The sequence below is a fragment of the Rhinoderma darwinii genome, chromosome 2, assembly GCF_050947455.1.
Source record: "Rhinoderma darwinii isolate aRhiDar2 chromosome 2, aRhiDar2.hap1, whole genome shotgun sequence".
Lineage (NCBI taxonomy): Eukaryota > Metazoa > Chordata > Amphibia > Anura > Rhinodermatidae > Rhinoderma > Rhinoderma darwinii.
In genome coordinates this window covers 112,813,669-112,834,899 of record NC_134688.1, presented here as the reverse complement: position 1 = coordinate 112,834,899, position 21,231 = coordinate 112,813,669, and the positions used below count along the sequence as shown (strand labels likewise).

The window sequence follows — 21,231 nt, the reverse complement described above, 5'->3', positions numbered from 1 at the left end:
ACAGGATAGGTGATATAAGAAACTGATGAGTGGCGGTCCGACTGCCCCACACCAAAATGTTGGGGTTTCGCTGGAGGTGTTGGATGTATGACGCTGTCCTAGATAGCACGCCTCCCTTGTCGATCGCGCCACTGTAGCTCCCACTAGGAGCTGAATTCCCAGCCAAAGCGTCGGCAATCTGTGGCTGGGGATTCAGCTCCTAGTGGCAGCTACAGCGGCGCGATCTTCAAGGGAGGGGTGGTGGTGGGATATGCAGGAGTCTCTGCTTCCCCATGGAATTGCTGTTCTGTACTGAACAAAATGATACAGTACTGATCAGCAGTTCCATGGGGAAGCAAAGACCGGATGGGGTGGACCAGGTAGTAGCGGAGCGGAGCATCCCCTTGCTTCTCGGCGCGACTACAGAATAAATTCAACGATTTTGTTAAAAAAAAATAAAAAATAGAATCGTGAGAGCCCTTGAGGGCAAATTAATTTGATTAATCTCCCAGCCCTACATTGGAGCCTATGTATGGAATACAGCTGGATTTGTCCGGGATTTACATTGTACGCACACCAGAGATTTCCCTGGTGTAGACACTGAATATAAACGGAGCCTTGTGAAGGCCCTGAGCTGAAATCTCCCTGTAATCCCGGTTGGATTGATCCGATGTAGAACAAAGTAACTCCAGGAGCTGCGTCTATCCAAACTGTGAACTGGTTCATATAGCAACCAGCACAGTTGGGACTGACGCTCTGGGATGTAAATGCTTGTTTGGGACTGACGCTCTGGGATGTAAATGCTTGTTTAATTGTCATTGTAACTCGGGACTAGTGCAAGTTGAGTAAAGCAAGGATTTTACAGTTTACCCTTTCACCATCTAAGGGTAGTAGTTGCAGCCTGGCAGTGAAGGGGCTAAATACAGTAGAGTAGTAAAACGTGCAAATACTCTGACATAGCGATAAGGTGTCATGTGGATTCTAACCACTATTTACATGCCAGGAAATGATCTTCCAGTGATTTATTATTCCTAGTAGGGATGCATCAAAATTTTGATGCCGTGCACCCTCAAACGGTTCGATACCGTCATTTCATATATTTCGATACTAAGCTGTGCAGCTGCACAGCTAAGTATAGTAATGCATGAATGTATGAGAGCGGGGCTGCAGCTGTGTAATACAGCCATTGCCCCACTCCTGAGAACTGCGCGTGCGGGCAGCATGATGTGATGCGGCCAGCGCCGCGCTAATGAGCGGCGGCACTGAAGACGGAACACGGCAGGCGCACTGCAAAACACCCCCATGTTCTGTCTTCAGTGTCTGTGCCGCTGCTCATTAGTGCAGCGCCGACTGCATGACCTCATGCTGACCGCACGTGCACTTATTGTCAGGAGCGGGGCAATGGGTGTATTACACAGCCGCGGCTGAGATCAGAGAAACCTCTCATTTCCGCCGATATTCTCTTGAATGCTGCGATCAAGCTGATCGTAGCATTCTGGGGAAAATGAAAAGGGGGATGCCCTTTGGACCGCGTCGCAGGCAATTCCTGTGACGCCATCGAGGGCCATACCATATGCGGGCAGACAGTCCAGGGTCCATTGAAGGACCCCAGGGCTGTCTGACCATATTTCCTGTTTGGGCATACTTAGTACACAGGCAGTTGTTAGGACATACCTATCAGTACACAGGCTAATGTACTGGTATATAGATATATGCCAGTACATTAAAGTTTAAAAAAGTAAAAAAAATAGTAATATTAACTAAATTTAAAAAAAGCACACACACACACACATTACAATAAAAATTCAAAGAAGTCTCGATACATAAAATATACACACATTCTGTATTGTCCCGACTGTAATAACACATTTATAGTGTCATTCATGTTCCCGCTGTTTTAAAATAAAATCTGCTTTCTTTCACTTTTTAATGTGAGGCACGAGGTATGAATTTTTAACCTCAATGTGCCTCACATTTGGGGTGTGTTCACACGCTTAACAAAAAACGTCTGAAAATACGGAGCTGATTTCCGAGAAAACAGCCTCTGATTTTCAGGCGTTTTTGAAGCTGATGCTGGGTTCACACGACCTATTTTCAGACGTAAACGAGGCGTATTATGCCTCGTTTTACGTCTGAAAATACGGCTACAACACGTCGGCAAACATCTGCCTATTCGTTTGAATGGGTTTGCCGACGTACTGTGCAGATGACCTGTCATTTACGCGTCGTCGTTTGACAGCTGTCAAACGACGACGTGTAAAAATACAGCCTCGTCAAAAGACGTGCAGGACACTTCTTTGGACGTTTTTGGAGCTGTTTTCTCATAGACTCCAATGAAAACAGCTCCAAAAACTGACGTAAAAAACGCGGCGAAAAACGCGAGTTGCTCAAAAAACGTTTGAAAATCAGGGGCTGTTTTCCCTTGAAAACAGCTCTGTATTTTCAGACGTTTTTGGTCCCTACGTGTGCACATACCCTGAAAATGAAATTTGGAGCATCTTTTCAGGCGTTTTTTGAGGCGTTTTTGGAGCTGCTTTCAATAGTCAATGAAAAACGGCTCCAATTATGTCCCAAGAAGTGTCCTGCACTTCTTTTGACGAGGCTGTATTTTTACGTGCCGTCTTTTGACAGCGATGCGTAAAATGACAGGTCGTCGGCACAGTACATCGTAAAGCCCATTGAAAGTAATGGGCAGATGTTTGCCGACGTATTGGAGCCGTTTTTTCAGCCGTAATTCGAGGCGTAAAACGCCTCCATTACGTCTGAAAATAGATCGTGTGAACCCAGCCTAATAGTAATTAACCCCATCATGTACCCCACACATTAACCCAACGTTGTCCATTATGACTGAGGAACACAATGGGGTTAATTACTATTAATGTGACGCACGTGGAGGTTCAAAATTCATCACACCTTGCGCCTCACATCAGAAAATGGAAGAACTTTTTTTAAATTATTATTGGCAAAAGTATCATTTTGGTATAGAGTATCGCAATACTACACGAAGTATCGAAGACCAAATTCTGGTATCGTCACATCCCTAATTCCTAGTGGTAGTCAATAGATATATTGTTGGATTTCTCACTGCAGAAGAAATGTTTAGGCACCAGCAACTTCATATGATCATATTGGATGGTTACCAGGGGTTTTAGCAGACGGACCGCCGACTGCTCATTGTCGTGAGATTAATTTTTTTTCAAAAAAGGTTGTTATGATAGGGATCACTGTTTAAAGGATTAGATAAACCTTTTACTACACCGTGCCACACCTGTCCACAAGTTGTGTGTGGTTCTGAAGCTCAGCCCAATTCACTTTAACCCCTTAATGACCGGGCCATTTTGCACGTTAATGACCAAGGATTATTTTTTGTTTTTTCATGGTCGCATTCCAAGAGTCGTAACTGTTTTTTTATTCCGTCGACATAGCCGTATAAGGGCTTGTTTTTTTGCGGGACGAGTTGTATTTTGTAATTGTACCATTTTTATATGCTTATAAGGCTCTGTTCACACGGAGTATTTTGGGGGAGGAATATCTGCCTCAAAATTCCGTTTGGAACTCTGAGGCAGATATTCCTCTCCCTGCACGCTGTTTTTCGCCCGCGGCCATTGAGCGCCGCGGGCATAAAACAGCGAGAAATACCCTTTCTCCTGCCTCCCATTGAAGTCAATGGGAGGTCAGAGGCGGAAGCGCCCGAAGATAGGGCATGTCGCTTCTTTTTCCCGCGAGGCAGTTTTACTGCTCGCGGGAAAAAGACGCCGACGCCTCCCATTGAAATCAATGGGAGGCGTTCTCGGGCCGTTTTTGCCGAGTTTTGCGACGCGGTTTCCGCGTCAAAAAACTCGGCAAAATACCCCTTGTGAACATAGCCTTATATATCGCTTTAACTTTTATTAACTTTATTTTAGGAGAGAATTGAAAATAAGCAGCTATTCCAGCATTGATTTTCACGTTACAAATTTCCGCCGTATACTATGCAGCATAAATAACATGTTAACTTTATTCTATGGGTCGGCACGATTACGGGGATACCAAATATGTAAAGGTTTTATGTTTTCCTACGTTTGCACAATAAAAAGCCTTTTAGAAAAAAATTACTTTGTTTTTGCATCGCCGAATTCCATGAGCCGTAACGTTTTTATTTTTCCGTCGATGTGGGCTTGATTTTTGCGGGCCAATGTGTAGTTTTCATTAGTACTATTTTGGGGTACATAGGACTTATAGATTAATTTTTATTAAATTTTTTATGAGGGGAATGGGCGAAAAGACAATTTTGCTTCATCCGGCGGTTTAATTAATGTGTTCATTTTATTGTTCAAGTCGTTACGATCGCGGGGATACCATATATGTGTATGTGTGATTATGTTTTGACACTTTTACTAAATAAAATCACTTTTTGGGCAAAAAAAGTCGTTTTATTTGATTTTCACTGTAATTATTATTATTATTTTTTTTCACCAACTTTATTTAACTGATTGCCATTTTTTTTTTTTTTGTCCCTCCAGGGGACTTCACTATGCGATGTGCCGATCGCATATATAATGCTTTGGTATACTTCGTATACCAAAGCATTATTGCCTGTCAGTGTAAAACTGACAGGCAATCTGTTAGGTCATGCCTCCGGCATCGCCTAACAGGCAGATGCTGAAGGCAGACCTGGGGGTCTTTGTTAGACCCCCCCGCTGCCATGGAAACCCGACGGCGACCCGCGATTTGTTTGCGGGGGCGCCGATGGGGTGACAGAGGGAGCTCCCTCCCTCTGTCAAACACATTAGATGCCGCTGTCACTATTGACAGCGGCATTTAATGGGTTAAACTGCCGGAATCGGAGCGCACTTCGATTCCGGCAGTTGCAGCAGGAGCCAGGCTGTGTATAACAGCCGTGCTCCTGCCGCTGATCGCGTGTGGGTACAGTCTCTGTACCCGCGCCTTCACAGGACGGATATATCCGTCCTCCTGCGCGAACTAGCAGCTGCAGAGGACTGATATATCCGTCCTTCGGCGTTAAGAGGTTAATGGAAATTCATTGCAATAACTGACACAACCCATGGGCAGGTGTGGCGCTGTTTCTGTAAGAAAGCATCCATGTTTTGCTAATCCTAGACAACCCCTTTTAATGGTGTCAGTTCCGTCCTAATGGTTGGCTGCTTTTTAGTTTTACTTCATTAAGTAAATGGGACAGGTTTACTAAACAAAATGCGCCAGAATTTTGGCTCAAATTGATACAGATTTCTGCCGCACATACCATGCACCACGTTTATAAAGTTATTTTTTTAGACACTTTTTGCAACTCCTCTGACAAGAGGGCGTGGCACACAAAGTCTAAAGAAAGCAAAGCATGAGGTGGTATAAAGTTAGACCGAAGTGTCTAAACATATGCCAGATTTAACATACAGCATGCGACACTTAGGGCTGGGCAATTATGACCTAAATCAAAATCGCGATTAGTCGAACATGTAACCTCGATTACAATTATTGATAGATTTAGGCCACACCAATTTTTACATGCCAAACCCCCTGATTGCATGCTATGCCATTGAATTAATATTTATCCCCTGAGCCTGCTGCATACTACTGTATATAATCTACCACCTAACACCTCCCCCACGTAGTATATTGCCCCCATAGTGCTCCGCGCACAGTGTAATGTCCCTATATCTGCCCTCCACACAGTATAATGCCCCCTATAACTGCCCTCCACAAAGTATGATGCCCCATATATGCAACCCACATAGTATAAAGTCCCCCGCTTCCCTCAATAGTGCCTGATAAAAATAATATACTCGCCTAACCCCGTTTCAATGACGAGTGGAGGAGATCCCTCTGCTCCTCTAGTCTGTGCGGCATGGAGCAGACAGGCGCGATAACTTAACTTCCTCGCGTCCAGCGATACACAGTGAATGGTAGAGCAGGGACCTTACGGTATCTACGTCCTGAAGATGCAAATATAGTTTAAACCGGGGGAAAATAATTGATAAAACCAAAATTCGGAAGATAGCGTCTATTAATTGCGCTGCATTTCGTTTTTCGATTTATTTTTCGGTTAATTGCCCAGCCCTATGCGACAATGCAAAATTTGGTCAAGATTTTTTTCCTAGGGGCCGCAAATGAAATCCATAAAAAAAAACAATACTTACCTATCCTTACTCCTGGCGTTCCAGCATGGCATTACAGCATAGCAGACGTAGTCTCGCGAGATAACGCTGTAAGCTGTCATTGACAGCGAGATCTCGCTGTGCTGTAACTCACAGAGACGCTACAGAAGTGGTCAGGATTCTGAATACATATCACGTCCTGGCTGGAGGTAATGTCTATTCATTGTCATGACACATGAGTAGCGTTACAGTGTGTTTATGTGACTGCACATAGCGCTATAGCTATATCGCTATTTGCAGTGTAAATGAATGGAAAGAAGTGTATGACGCTGATTGGTCAACGTCATACACCTCTGTACAACGCCCTCTTGGTCATATAGTAAAACACGCCCAGTTGTCCATTGAGAAACTCATTAGCATAAAGCTAATATAGGTCAGAACTAAATAAAAAAACACTGCTGTAATCTACATTACAGTGCCGATCACGTCATGTACAATATAGGGCACTTATAATGTGGTGACAGAGCCTCTTTAAAAAACAGCTGAAAATCAGAGGCTGTTTTCCCATGCACTGTCACACACCCAGTAATAATCACACGGGGATGGGGGTTATGTACAGGGAGGATGACTGGGGTTATGTACAGGGAGGATGACTGGGGTTATGTACAGGGAGGATGACTGGGGTTATGTACAGGGAGGATGACTGGGGTTATGTACAGGGAGGATATAACTCCATCATACCTGTATACAACCTGTGTGTAACCACCATAGTCCCCGTGTGTAACCGCCATCGTCACTGTGTTTATATATATATATATATATATATATATATATATATATATATATCCCCTGTAATAACTATATACCATCGGGAGGAGGGCGATGAGTGGCAGGCAGTGCGGGAACCTACGAGACAGAGGAGGAGGGGGCATGTACTAGCAGAGACAACATTCCCTGTCTTTGCTCAACCAGCATTTCCGGGAGAGCAGAGACACGGTGCGTCATCAACTAGGTTACAGACAGTGGGCCGGGCGGATGTTTCATGTGCTCTTCTGAGCTCCGCCTCTTGTCCCACTGCCTGTAAACCTAGTTGATGACGTGCTGTGCTTCAGCTCTGCCGGAAGTGCTGGCTGAGAAAAGACATGGAACGTCAGAGGAGGTGAAAAATTTACTCTGGGTGCGGTCACGTGACCGCACATTAGAAGTAACTCCACAAGATATAAAGACACATTATATTAGGAAGTTAATTGTATATGTCACATCAAGTTAAAATAGAAATAACATTTATTCCTGGGAAACCGCTTTAAAATCGGTTCCATTTATCTGAAAGGGTTGTTTCTTTTTCAGATGAATGGAACGAATTTTGTTGCAGAAATATGTGCAACAGAAGCTGCTGCATGTGAATCCACCCTGAAGCGGCTTTGGTTTTGATAACTGGGTTATGGTCATTTAGACAAAACATTGGTACACTGGCTTAGGCTGCATTCACATCTGCGTCAGGGCTCCGTTCCGTCTGAATTTTCAGTCGGAACGGAGCCCTGACTGACACAAACGGAAACCAGATGTTTCCATCACCATTGATTTCAATATTGACGGATCCGGTGCAAATGGTTTCCGTTTGTCTCCTTGTGCAGGTGTTCCGTCGTTTTGATGGTGATTAGGGATGCATCGAAACTTCGATATTTGTGTCGACGCCGTGCACCCTCAAACGGTTCAATACCGTTAATTCATGTATTTCGATACTAAGCTGTGCGGCCGCACAGCTTAGCATCGTAACACATTAATGTAGGAGAGTGGGGCTGCAGCTGTGTGATACAGCCACTGCCCCGCTTCTGAGTCCTGACTAGTGCACGTGCGGTCAGCATGATATGATGCGACCAGCGCTGCACTAATGAGCAGTGGCACTGAAGACCGAACATGGCGGGCGCACTGCAAAACACCCCCATGTTTTGCCTTCAGTGCCTGCGCTCATTAGTGCTGCGCTGGCCACATCACCTCATGCGGACTGTGCCTGCACTTGTCAGGAGCGAGGCAATGACTGTATTACACATCCGCAGCCCCACTCTAAAGGCGAAGATGAAAGAAACCTCATCTCCCCTGCTTTTCCCCTGAATTATGCGATCAAAGCTGACTGCAGCGTTCAAGGGGGTAATGAGAAGGGGGATGCCCCTTGGGTCTCGTCACAGGAAATTCCTGTGACGCTTCCCTGTGACGCGATTGAGGGACATACCATATATGGGCACACAGCCCAGGGTCCATTGAAGGACCCCAGAGCTGTCTGACCATACATATTTCCTGTTAGGGCATACTTGGGTATGTCCTAACAACTGCCTGTGTACTATCCGTACACAGGCTAATGTACTGTAATATAGATATACGCCTGTGTACTATCAGTATATAGACATATGCCAGTACATTAAAGTTTAAAAATAAAAAAGTAAAAACAAAGTAGTGTTAAATTTAAAAAAATACACATACACCACTTTTTTTTTTATTATTATTTTTTTTTTCGATAAGCGTTAAAACAAGTCTCAATACATAAAATATACACATTCGGTATTGGCGCAGCCGTAATAACCTGCACAACTAATTTTTTGCGTCATTTTTATGATGTGTACGCTATTTCTTTCACTTAACCCCTTAATGACCAGCCTATTTTAGACCTTAATGACCAGGCTATATTTTACGTTTTTCAATCGTCGCATTCCACGAGCTATAACTCTTTTATTTTTGCGTCGACATAGCTGTATAAGGTCTTGTTTTTTGCGGGACAAGTTGTATTTTTTAATAGCACCATTTTGAGGGACATAGAATTTATTGATTAACTTTTTTGGGGGGGGGGATAGAAAAAAATCTGAAATTTCGCCACTCTTTTTTGCGTCCTAAATCTACGCCGTTTACCGTGTGGTATAAATAACACAATAACTTTATTCAGCGGGTTGTTACAATTGCAACGATACCAAATTTGTATCGTTTTTGTATGTTCTACTACTTTTACACAGTAAAAACGTTTTTTTTTTCAAAATTATTTGTTTTTGTGTCTCCATATTTGAAGAGCCGTAACGTTTTTATTTTTTCGCCGATGCAGTTGTATGAGGGCTTTTTTTTTGCGGGACGACTTGTCGTTTTTATTGGTACCATTTTGGAGTAGATGCGACTTTTTGATCACTTTTTAATCACATTTTTTTAAAGTCAGTATTCACAGAAAACAGAAATTTTTCTGTCGTTTTTTATTGAATTTTTTACGCCGTTCACCGTGCGGGTTAAGTAATGTAATAGATTTATAGTCGGGGTCGTTACGGACGCGGCGATACCAAATATGTGTAACTTTTTTACTTTATTTTGTTTTTTTAATAGTAAAGCATTATGTATGGGGAAAAAGTGGGTTTTTCATTTATTTTTTTTTCACGTTTTTTTTAATTAACTTTATTAAACTTTTTTTTAACTTTTTCACTAGTCCCACTAGGGGACTTTAATATGCGATTCTGCGATCGCTATTATAATACACTGCAATACTTTTGTATTGCAGTGTATTATGCCTGTCCGTTTAAAACGGACAGGCATCTGCTAGGTCATGCCTGCGGCATGATCTAGCAGGCATTCATTACAGGCAGACCTGGGGGCCTTTATTAGGCCCCCGGCTGCCATCGCAGACACCGACACTCGGCGATCGTATCGCCGGGAGTCGGTGGGAGAGAGAGGGAGCTCCCTCCCTCTCTCCAAAACCACTCCGATGCGGTGCTCGCTATTGTGCACCGCATCTGAGGGGTTAAACGGGTGAGATCGATACTAATATCGATCTCACCCGGCAGAGCAGGGATGCCCCCAGCCTTCAGATGCCTCTAGCAGCTGAGAGCAGGGAGATTTGACAGCTCCCTGCTCTGTTTACTTATTCCGATGCCGCGACGTAAAAAGTCTATGGCATCGGAATAAGGCCCGTTAGTGACCGACGTAAAAACACGATGGGCCGGTCACTAACGGGTTAATGTAAGGCACGAGATGTGATTAATTTAACCTCCATGTGCCTCACATTATTAGTAATTAACCCCATCATGTACCTTACACATTAACCCAATGTTGTCCATTATGACTGAGAAACACGATGGGGCTAATTACTATTAGGGTATGTTAACACGCAGTGAGCAAAAACGTCTGAAAATACGGAGCTGTTTTCAGGCGAAAACGGCTCCTGATTTTCAGATTTTTCTTTAACAACTCACGTTTTTCGCTGTGTTTTTTACGGCCGTTTTTGGAGCTGTTTGTCAATGAAAACGCCTCCAAAAACGTCCCAAGAAGTGTCCTGCACTTCTTTTGACGAGCCATCATTTTACGCGCCGTATTTTGACAGACGCGCGTAAAATAAAGGCTCGTGGGAACAGAACATCGTAATTCCCATTGAAAGCAATGGGCAGATGTTTGTAGGCGTATTAGGGGCGTTTTTTCAGGTGTAATTCGAGGCGTAAAACCCCCGAATTACGCCAGAAAAACACTCCGTTTGAACATACGCTCAATGTGAGGCGCATTCAAAATTCATCACACCACGCGCCTCACATCAGAAAATGGGAGAACTTATTTTTTATTTTTTTATTACTGTTGGCACAGTATTGTTTTGGCATTAAAAATTTCAATACTACACAAAGTATTGATCTCGAAATCCAAATTCTGGTATCGTGACAAAACTAATGGAAATGTAAACCTCTTGTCAGTCAGGGTTCTGAGCCCTGACGTGGATGTGAACGCAGCTTTACCGGGCTTTTATTTACAGCTTTAAAATGTTACGTTTTGAATTATGCTGCAATGTAAGTATTTCCTCTTTCTTTTTAGCATCCACTGGTCCAAGCAATATTCAATCGCAACCTAGAAGAAATACAATTACTGTTGAGCCAGAAGGAAAATGTTAACGTTTTGGTAAGTGGCAAGACACATTGCTGAAGCGACTCTTTTTATATATGGGAATAACTTTTATTTTATCTCTTATATTTTTATTATTCTTATCACTTCACTGCCTGGAGTTCTTGGACATTTTTCACACAAGTCCTTATTTTATATAATTTATTTTATACCCATGCCCAGGGGTTACAATGACTGTACAGGCGTCATAGACTAGCTACACTTTAAGTATAGTGTTTAAACGTTTGACAAACTTCTGACATGTCATAGTGACATGTCAGAAGTTTGGATTGGTTGGGGTCCCGAGCACTGAAACTCCCACCAAGCGCTCAGCCGCTTCGTGTCTGTTCGTCTCCATTGATTTACACGGCAGCGATGTGCAGCCACATAAACAGAGATTAACATTAATCAAGTGTCCTGATAATGAATACACATGAAATCCAGCCTGGACATCATGTGTACCCAGAATCCTGACACTTCTGAATCTCTTCTGTGAGATTTGCAGCAAGGGAAACAAAATCTCGTTTACCTCTGTAATCTCGCGAGATTTTGTTTACCTTGCTAGAAATCTCAAAGAAAAGAGTCAGAAGTGTCAGGATTCTGAGTACACATGACGTCCAGGCTGGATGATCATGTGTATTCATTATCAGGACACTTGATTAACGTTAGTCTCTGTTTATGTGGCTGCACATCGCTGCTGTGTAAATAAACGGAGATGAGTGTATGACGCTGACTGGTCACTGATTGGTCAGCGTCATACATGTAAACACGCCCAGTTAAAAACACAATACACGCCCAGTTGGACATAACAAAAAAAACGCCCAGTTGTCCATTTCAAACCTCATTTGCATATATATATATAAAATAGCTCATAACTTGGCCAAAAATGAAAGTTTTTTTAAAAAAAAACACGCTACTGTTCTCTACATTGCAGTGCCGATCACATGCAATAGGAGATGGGGATTTGAGAATTTGGTGACAGAGCCTCTTTAACTTCAGAAGTCACATAATTAGTTGAATAAGGTCCCTGTGTGAAATCCGTGTGGGAGAAGCTGAGTAGACGGAGTAGAATACAGTTTTGTGGGGAAATATTCAGTATAATTTTCAATTTATTGATATTAGTCCCTGCTCTTTCTGAGATTAGGAGTCCAGTGGGTGGTCCTACTCAATGATTCACAGCTATCTCTGTTTGCACACTTGAACAGAGAAGGCTTTTAACCCCTTTATGACCAGGCCTGAAAAGGCCTTAGCGACCAGCTAAATTGTTATATTTTTGCCTCTGCAGCCATAATTATTTTTTCCTTTTTTTTTTTTTTTTTCATGAACATGGCTGAGTCCTTGTTGTATCAGGATGAAATAGTTTTTTGTTTGTTTTTTTTTTGGCACGGTTTGGGGGTAGAAAAAAAATCACTAAGATACAATTTTATTTTTATGGCAAGAAGATAAGAAAAAACGATTTTCTGCATAGATGGGTTTTTTTTGGTCTTTTTTTTTAATTTTTTTTTTATCCTGTTTATAGTTTGTGCTAAATAACCTGTTAATTTAATTATTGGGGTCATGTAGATGCCTAATATATGTAGGTGTTTTATGTAATGTATGGGCAATAAAATATATTTTATGCAAAATAACAGCCTTTTGGATATTTTATTTTTTTTACTACAAAGGGATAATTTTTTATTTATAACTTTATTTTTTACTTACTGTATTTGCATACTCTTGTATGCTAGTACATTACACTGTCAATATGACACAGGCTTCTCTTAGGGCAACACATAGTGTGCCCGAACAGCAGGCAAACTGAACCGACAGCCCTGGGGTTCTTTCTAGATCCCGAGGGCTGAATGCAGAGGGATTCTTCGATCACAGCATCGGGTTTCCAGTGACTTGATCGAAGAGGGACGTTCCCTTTGATCATTCCATGGTCCTGGACTGTGGCGATCAAAGGGTTAAACAGCTGGGGCCTGAATTTTTCCTCATCCCAGCTGTGTTCATGAGGCTGCTATAAGTTACAGCTCCTGCTTAGAGGATGAACGCTCACAGGAGTGCTCATCAGCCTCTCCTACGGCGATGCCAAAAGACGTCGCTGTAAACGAAGCACCTGCACTGCCTGCCGTCAAGACTGGGTGGTTGTTAAGGAGTTAATCATTGAGTAGGGCCCGCCCACAGAACTCCTAATCTCAGAAAGAGCAGGGATTTAGATAAATAAATTACAAGTTTTTTTTTTTTTTTAAACTCGTTTTATTGAAAGAATTGTACAATACAAACGTCCATAGTACATGACAGGAAATAAACACATTTATGTATTCATACACATTTAACACAGATGCATAGTAGCTATGATGGTTTTTAACATGTCATAACCCAATAGATCACATAGTTAGTCCTCGGAAACTAAATAAATTACAAGTTATACTGAAAATTTCCCCACAAAACTGTATATAAATCTACTCTGCTCCTCCTGATCTATAACATGCTGACTGCAGATTGGACTGCATTTTCAGTGACCGCTTCCTTTTAGGGCTTATTCAGACTAATGTATAATACGTCCGTGCTACGCAAGTGATTTTCACACGCGTCGCACGGACCTATGTTAGTCAATGGGGCCGTTCAGACTGTCAGTGAATTTCACGCAGCGTAAAACTCACGACATGTCCTATATTTCCCCTTTTTTTTTCGCGCATCACGCACCCATTGAAGTCAATGGGTGCGTGAAAACCGCACACGGACTCCCGTGTGATGCGCGCTACAGTAGTCAAAACTATGAATGAAAATGGAAAAGCACCACGTGCTCTTCTGTTTACAAACATAAAAACAGAGTGTCATAATGATGCCGGCTGCGCGAAAATCACGCAGCCATGCATCATATGCTGATAACACACGGAGCTTTTGCGCGCGCGCAAAACGCACCCGCTCGTGTGAATCCGGCCTTAAAATCATAACATCCCATACAGACATTATTATTTTAGTCTAAGGATTGTATTTAGTCTTGCTCCTTTATTTATATGACCTAAATCACCCCCATGACCAATGTTTGTGATAATGTACCAGTAGACCGTAGCTTTTCTGACGATCCTTTTTTATTTTTATCAAGCATGACATTTTCTGAATTATGAGTAACACACAGCCTAATGTAAATTAGTTTCTCTTTTTTACTTTTTTTTGCTTTATTTAGTTTTTTCTCAATTATTCACATATGTTGCATTTACCATTTTCACAGGACCAAGAGAGACGCACTCCCCTGCATGCTGCTGCCTACTTAGGAGACATCCCCGTTATGGAACTGTTAATACAGTCAGGTAAATTATGAATTAAAAAATTTAGATGATCACAAGCTGCTTATAATTACGTTTTTGGCGCTGCCATTGACTGCTGGCTTCCTAAAGGCCCAGTTCAGAATTTTTCGGCGCTGATTTGTCGGAATAAACGGCAAAAAAGGGTTGAATTCGCGAATTATGATCGTAACCGTTTTTTTCCCCCCGGGCGGTATTCTTGCTGCGGTTCCACCTCTGACCTCCCATTGAAATCAAAGGGAGACAGAAAAAGCTTTTTTCGCTGCATTTTTTTGCCCGCTGTCCTCAATGGCCACGGGCGAAAAGAGCCGCAAAAGCCGCAACAAAAATGTGCAGGCAGGTCAAAATCGGCCTCAAAATTCCTAAAGGAATTTTGAGTTTTTTGATTTTATTTTTTTTCTGCCTGCAAAATGCTCCGTATGAACTAAGCCTATTTATTAGGCCAGGTTCACACGAGCGTTTGTGTTTTGCGCACGCAAAAACCGCTGCGTTTTGCGTGCGCAAAAGGCACTTAACAGCTCTGTGGGTCAGCCCCGTATGATGCGCGGCTGCGTCATTATGACACTCCGTTTGGATGTTTTTAAACAGAAAAGAACGTGGTGCTTTTCTGTTTACATTCATAGTTTGACAGCGGTTGCGCGAATCACGCTCGTCCCACGGAAGTGCTTCCGTGTGGCATGCATGATTTTCACGCACCCATTGACTTCAATGGATGCGTGATGAGCGAAATACGCACAAAAAACGGACATGTCGTTTATGTTTGTGAAAGATTAGACCACACCTCCTTACATACAAAAATTGCATCCAAATGTCATTTTAAACATCTTTTCAGCAAAATAAATTTTTATTTTTTCCCCCTAACTTTAGGTGCTAATGTTAATGCAAAAGATTCAATCTGGCTTACTCCCTTGCACCGAGCTGCGGCAGCACGAAATGAGGTATGTTTTCTTGTGATTTCACTTGTGTATTTGGTCAGATTCAACCACCTTTTTATGGTTGGATTTCAGGACTCCTTTGTACACAATATGAATCCTCTCCTGTTGGAGTGGTTCTTGGCTCACTAGAATAATTTATCTGGGACCTATGGATGTCAGAGAGGGGTGTTTTGTGCTAAGGAACCCCTTTATTTGCCAGGTTGGAGAACTGCTGCATAGAGCAGCTTTTAATCTTTAGAACTCGGTGTGACCATGTATTATGTTGTCACCCATTGAATTCATTGAGCTTTATTTGATTCTAGCCAGACTGTCTGCTCACAGTTAACCCTTTAAACTGCCAAGGGCATATGCGGGTCAGACTTTTTCCCACAAGCATGAAATTTTGTGCATTTCTATTTTTTTTTTTTTTGTTAAATGAAACTTTGCTAGGATGCAAAATTTCTTGAAGGCATCTATGAAAATGCCACCCAGCACTTTACAATCATAACGTGCCAGGTGTCTACTTTCTTAAAATAGAACAGGTTCTCCAACCTAAATGTTTTTTTTATTAACATTTGTTAACTATGTTTGTCTTAACGCAATGATTTTGTCTATTACAGAGGGCAGTCTCTCTTCTTGTAAAGCACTCTGCTGACGTCAATTCTCGGGACAAGAACTGGCAAACTCCACTACATGCTGCAGCTGCTAACAGAGCAACTAAATGTGCAGAAACCTTAATAGGAATTGTGAAAAATGTCAATATAGCAGATCGGACAGGACGTACTGTACTTCACCATGCTGTGCTCAGTGGCAGTGTAGAGGTATGTCTTTACTTGGATCCACAGAAGCAATTTACACAAATTGGCAGATGGGCAGACCGCTCTGGGTCCATTGAAGGACCCTCAGGGCTGTCAGACCATATTTCCTGTTAGCGCATACTTGGGCTTTTTTTTCAGCATTTTTGCGAAAATCAAAATATATGTAAATGAAACCATAATGTAAATATAACTAAAAATAGCGCCTCCATAAAATACAACTTGTCCCGCAAAATACAGTCTCATACAGGTATGTCAAACAAAAAATAAGTCATGAGCGCTGAGATGCGAAGAGGAAAAAAAATACATTGTTCTGTCCTCATCCAAAATTGTCCGTGTCCTTAGAGGCTCTGTCACCAGTTTATAAGTTCCCTATCTCCTACATAATCTGATCGGCGTTGAAATGTAGAGAACAGTGGTTTTTATTTTGAAAAACTCATTTTTGAGCAATTTTAGATTTATGCTAATTTGTTTCTTAATGACCAATTGGGTGTTGTACAGAGGAGTGTATGACGCAGTGACCAATCAGTGACTATTCAACGTCCTACACTTCTCATTGTTCCAGCCCAGCTTCTTTCACTGCACAATCACACTGTAACAATGAGAAGTGTATGACGCTGATTGGTCAGCGTCACACACTTCTCTGTACAACGCCCAGTTGGTCATTAAGAAACTAATTAGCATAAATCTAAAATTGCTCATAACTTGCTCAAAAATGATCGTTTTTCAAAATAAAAACCACTGCTGTTATCTACATCACAGCGCCGATCAGATTATGTAGGAGATAGGGCACTTATAATCTGGTGACAGAGTCTCTTTAAGGGGCTACAGGGTTATTCTCATCTAAAAAAAAAAGATGTATGTAGCTACATCCAAGTGAAAATTTATTTGAGAGGTGGCCGTGCAATTCCTATGGGAGTTACGAAAACCATGAAGCTATTTCTCCATTAACTATGCCTAGATGCAGCGGCTTGCAGGTGCCTCATCAGATGGGGTAGGGGGGTCTGGTGACCCCCTGTTCTGGAGATAAATGTGGGTCCCAGCTCAAATATGGATTTGCTGTATTTGTCTCAGGAATAACCCTTTAATTATAAAACTCTGCTACTGACAAGTATTTCATGATGCAAAGGCGTTGGTGATTTCTTGTTGGTATCTTTGGGGGCCACAGCACCATGGGTAAGTGGCACCTCCTTTTCAGGCTATATCACCATTACTACAGACACAAGACTCATCTGTTTTAGCCTCTTGTCTGTAGGAGGCAGACACCACCTGCTTAGCAGGTTTTATTTTAGTTTATTTTCTATTTCACAGGTGCTGGTCGAAACAGGGGTTTAGACTTGTTTTTTTGGATCACTTCTTGTTAGCGTCGAACTTTCCTGTAGGTGCTGTTATTTTCTCTGTCAGTCACCCATTTTTCGTCACTTTAATTCCGTTAACCCCACTTCAAGTGTGAGATTTACCAAATAGGTCACCATGCATGCACCAAAAAAATGACTGAAGGATCTGTATTTATAGCCTTTCCCTGTCGCTGCTGTCGTGGGGTTTGTTTTTGTTTTGTCTTATCTTTTATTGTTTCTCTCTGTCACCACTTCTTTGGCATAGCTCTCTGCAGTCTGGCCTCATATACAGGAGAGATCAATCTGCCTTAGCTATCAATTCACATGTGTCTCCCGCTGCCTGCCCACCTCGTCAGCGCCATTTTTTGCATAGCATTTGGGGTCTTTGTGCTATTTGAGGTAACTGTTACATCATATTTGGGGAGCATTTGTATACGGTTCCGGCGCTTTTTTACAAGCATCCGTGACGGTGGCAACAAAGATACAAAAATTTAAGCCGTGGCTTCTTTTTAACCGTGGCATGTTATCCTTCACCCGCTTCCTTATTCTATCAGGGATTGGTCGAGGGGAGTTCTTGGTCTCTGTATGGCCTTTTCTTCTGTTTGGACGGGCTCAAAATATGACCACCAGTCACTGCTTAGCGCAGGCATGCTTTGCCCCCCCTTTGACGTATGATTCCTGGTTACCTCACAGCTCTGCTGCAGGCTCGAGAGAAAGTTTCCTGTACTGGGTTTCTCTCACAGTGGCAGGATCGCTTGTAGGAGTGCTCAGCACTTCTGGTATGACTAGTCCTCTGGGTTTGAATCTGTTCATTCTTCTTTTCTTTTCTTCTTTTCCTCTTTAAAAAGCCCTATTCAGTACACTTCCATTGGGGTATCACCTCAGCTGGGTTTTCCCCTTTTTTTTTTTCTCATTTTCTATCGAACATGTCCTCATCCCAGGAGGATTCTGCTGGATAACCAGGCACTTTGCATAACTTAATTCCTATATGGCTAGCCTGGTCCCCTCTGCTCATTGTTTCTTACCCCCCCCCCCCCCCTCCAACCCTATCGAGTTTCCTCTGAGGCTGCTGGCAAGGATGTGGAACCACCAAATAATAAAAGGTCTTTATCCCAGGCCATATGAGATCAGTCAGGTTATCGCAGCATTGGATAGTTTGCCGTCTCAGCCTGATGATAGCCTGGCACTCCGGCTGGATTCCCCCCCCCCCCCCCCTTTGAGGAGCAAGTCTCAAAAGTGACCTAGGAGCTCACTGGACAGGTCCCCCCCTCTACCTCAGGGTTATTTGAGGCATTTCCAGTTAGAACTGCGCTGTCTGGGCAGCTGCATCAAGGGGTCATTTCATGTGAGCCTCAGAATTTGTTGGACCTCGTGTCCCAAATTCTGCATGTTTCCAAGTACTTATGCGAAGCTTCCCTAGAGTTGTCTCTTTGCAGCTAGAGTAGCAGCCAATAGTCACTTTTTCTGGCTCAAGTCATGGACGATGGAAACCGCTTTGCAGAAAGGCTGCTGGAAGAACATTCTTGGAAGTGCCTGGATGATAATTCTGAGGCAAATGGGGGTGAGATTTCTCTTTCCTCCCAGACGCCAGCAAGTTAGATGATCTCCATAATTTTGTTCCATTCGTGACTTTACTTCGAAAGCAGAAAAAGTCACAAAGCTCTTTTGATACCAGCCCAGGAGAACTTTTTCCAGACCAAAGCTTTCTTTGCAGTCCTGTCCCAGAGCTTCAATGCTCTTTCTGCCATGCCTGCTTCAACATGAAGGTCTATCCCCACTTGAGTTACTTTCCTCGAGTGGTGGGAGGACTTCTCTATATTCAGGAGGACTGGCTTGCCCACTTACATGTAACTTGGGTCCGCAGCGTGGTGTCTTTCGGGTTCAGACAGAATTCTTGTTCTTACCCCTAGGAAGGTGCATACCTTTTGACGTTAACACGATGTACGCTTTGCTTTTTTATAAGCTATAAAGGGTAACTAAACTTTCAAAAAAACATTTGACCTGTCATAGTGACATATCTGACCGTTTGATAGGTGGAGGTCTGAGCGCTGAGACACGACCGATTGGTAAAACGAATCAGCAGAAGCAATCTGACAGTGTGCTGCTTCGTTTCTTATCGGCTGTCTGAGATAAGCTGATCAGAAACTAAGTAGCACAGCTTCTGTCGCATTGTTTTAGCGATCGCTGGGCGTCTGTGTACAGACCCCCACCGATCAAAGCTTCTGACATGTAACTATGACATGTCAAACGTTTTTTGAAAGTTTAGATACCCTTTTAAATTCTCTCCAAGTTTAGAACGCTTCCACAGGCTTTACACAAATCTTTTCGTAGTCCCTTACAAGTATGGTTCAGTGAGGCAATTTAAAAATAACTTTAAGGCCCCATGCACACGTCCGTGCCAGTAATCATGGTCTGTGATTATGGGCAGAGCTGGCCGAATTTGGGCCGTACTCCCATTGTAAAGTATGGGAGCACGGTCTGTAAAATAAAATAAAAAATAGCACCGGTTTCTACGGCACGGACACCTTCCCGTAAATATATGGGAAGGTGTCCGTCTGCCATAGAAATGAATGGATCTGTAATTCTGGACGGAATCTATGGTCGTGTGCATGGGGCCTAACTGTTCTGTGCACACCTGCAGGTTCTAGAAAAAATCTATGCGGTTGGTATCCATGGAGCAGGGGGGATTCCTATTCTCTATCAGCATGGTGCTTAGCTACATTTTCCCATTGCCAAATCCCACCAGCGTTTTCTTTAATTAGCTGTTGATTCCCATCATTTCCAGTTTGTGGCCCTTTTTGTTTCGGGCTTGCTACTGCGCCCAGCGTGTTCACCAAGCTCATGTCAGCAATCCTGACTCTTCGTTCCAGGTGAATTGCCATAATCTCTTATTTGAACGATCTGTTGGTGAAGGTCCCCTCCACAATGACATTTTCCAGTTTTAGGATTCCACTAACTACTCTCCAGAGGTTTAATTTGACTGTCATTAACCAAAAGTCCTCGCTCGCACTGTCCCACTGGATGGAATGCCTTGGGATGATATTTGACACCCGGACAGCCAGGGTTCTTCTCCCTGTGTAAAAGATTCATGCTATCCATTCTTTGAGTAGATGTTTTCCCCAGGAACATCCCTTTTTTTTTTTTTTTTTTTTTTGGGGATTCTGGGTAGAATGTGTAGAATTGGGCATAGAGAATGGCCTCGAACGACAATACCAGTCACTCCAAAGGCTGATCCGCTCCCGCTAGAACAAATGTTATGCAACTCTAGACAAGGAAGCACTCTTCTCTCTGGGAGTCCACAGGGACCTACTCCGGTGAGAATCGACACTTCCTACCTCTCAGGTGGATGATCCTATCTACGCATGCCTGTCTTTCCGAATGAGGAGTTGGACCCCACGCAGTCCAGGAACTTTGGTCAAAGGAGGGATTCTCCTTGTAGATATATTTCTGTCTTTTTTAAATCCGGCATTCATAAAGGCAATCTGCGGAATACAATGCCTAAAATATCAAGTCAATTAGATGTCTCAGAACAAACCCCAACCCCCTCTGCCAGACTCTATTCCCACATTGTGTAAGTAGGAATAGCGTAACACATAAGTATACCAGGACATGTAGGATTAAGCACAACCTCAGAGCGGCATTTTATCCCATTCCCAGCAATCTGCTAACTGTGTGTTTGGATTCATTGCCCTGGTTTGGACTCCCTTTCCCCACAGCATTTCAAATTTACTTGCAGATCAATATTTTGGATCTGAGAGACATCTTCTAAGCCCTCTTCCACTGTACTTGCCTTCTGAAGGGACATTCATTTAGGGTCAAGACCACCAATTAAACAGCAGTGACTTGCCTAAACCACCAAGGGGGGACTCGCAGTCAAGCTGCAACACTTTTCGGGAACCTGCAATAGGCTGAGG

The 21,231-nt window shown here is 42.9% G+C and overlaps 1 protein-coding gene across 4 annotated transcripts in view; it reads left to right on the top strand.

The window, feature by feature from the left end:
- The window catches only part of ANKRD52 (ankyrin repeat domain 52), a 119,761-nt gene that overhangs the window by 6,910 nt on the left and 91,620 nt on the right, over positions 1 to 21,231 (top strand). For all 4 annotated transcript variants that reach the window (XM_075852152.1, XM_075852150.1, XM_075852151.1 and 1 more), the window contains exons 2-5: positions 10,896 to 10,979; positions 14,179 to 14,257; positions 15,119 to 15,189; positions 15,786 to 15,986. In XM_075852152.1, coding sequence (XP_075708267.1) covers positions 10,896 to 10,979; positions 14,179 to 14,257; positions 15,119 to 15,189; positions 15,786 to 15,986 — 435 coding nt within the window. The remainder of the gene's footprint in view (positions 1 to 10,895; positions 10,980 to 14,178; positions 14,258 to 15,118; positions 15,190 to 15,785; positions 15,987 to 21,231) is intronic.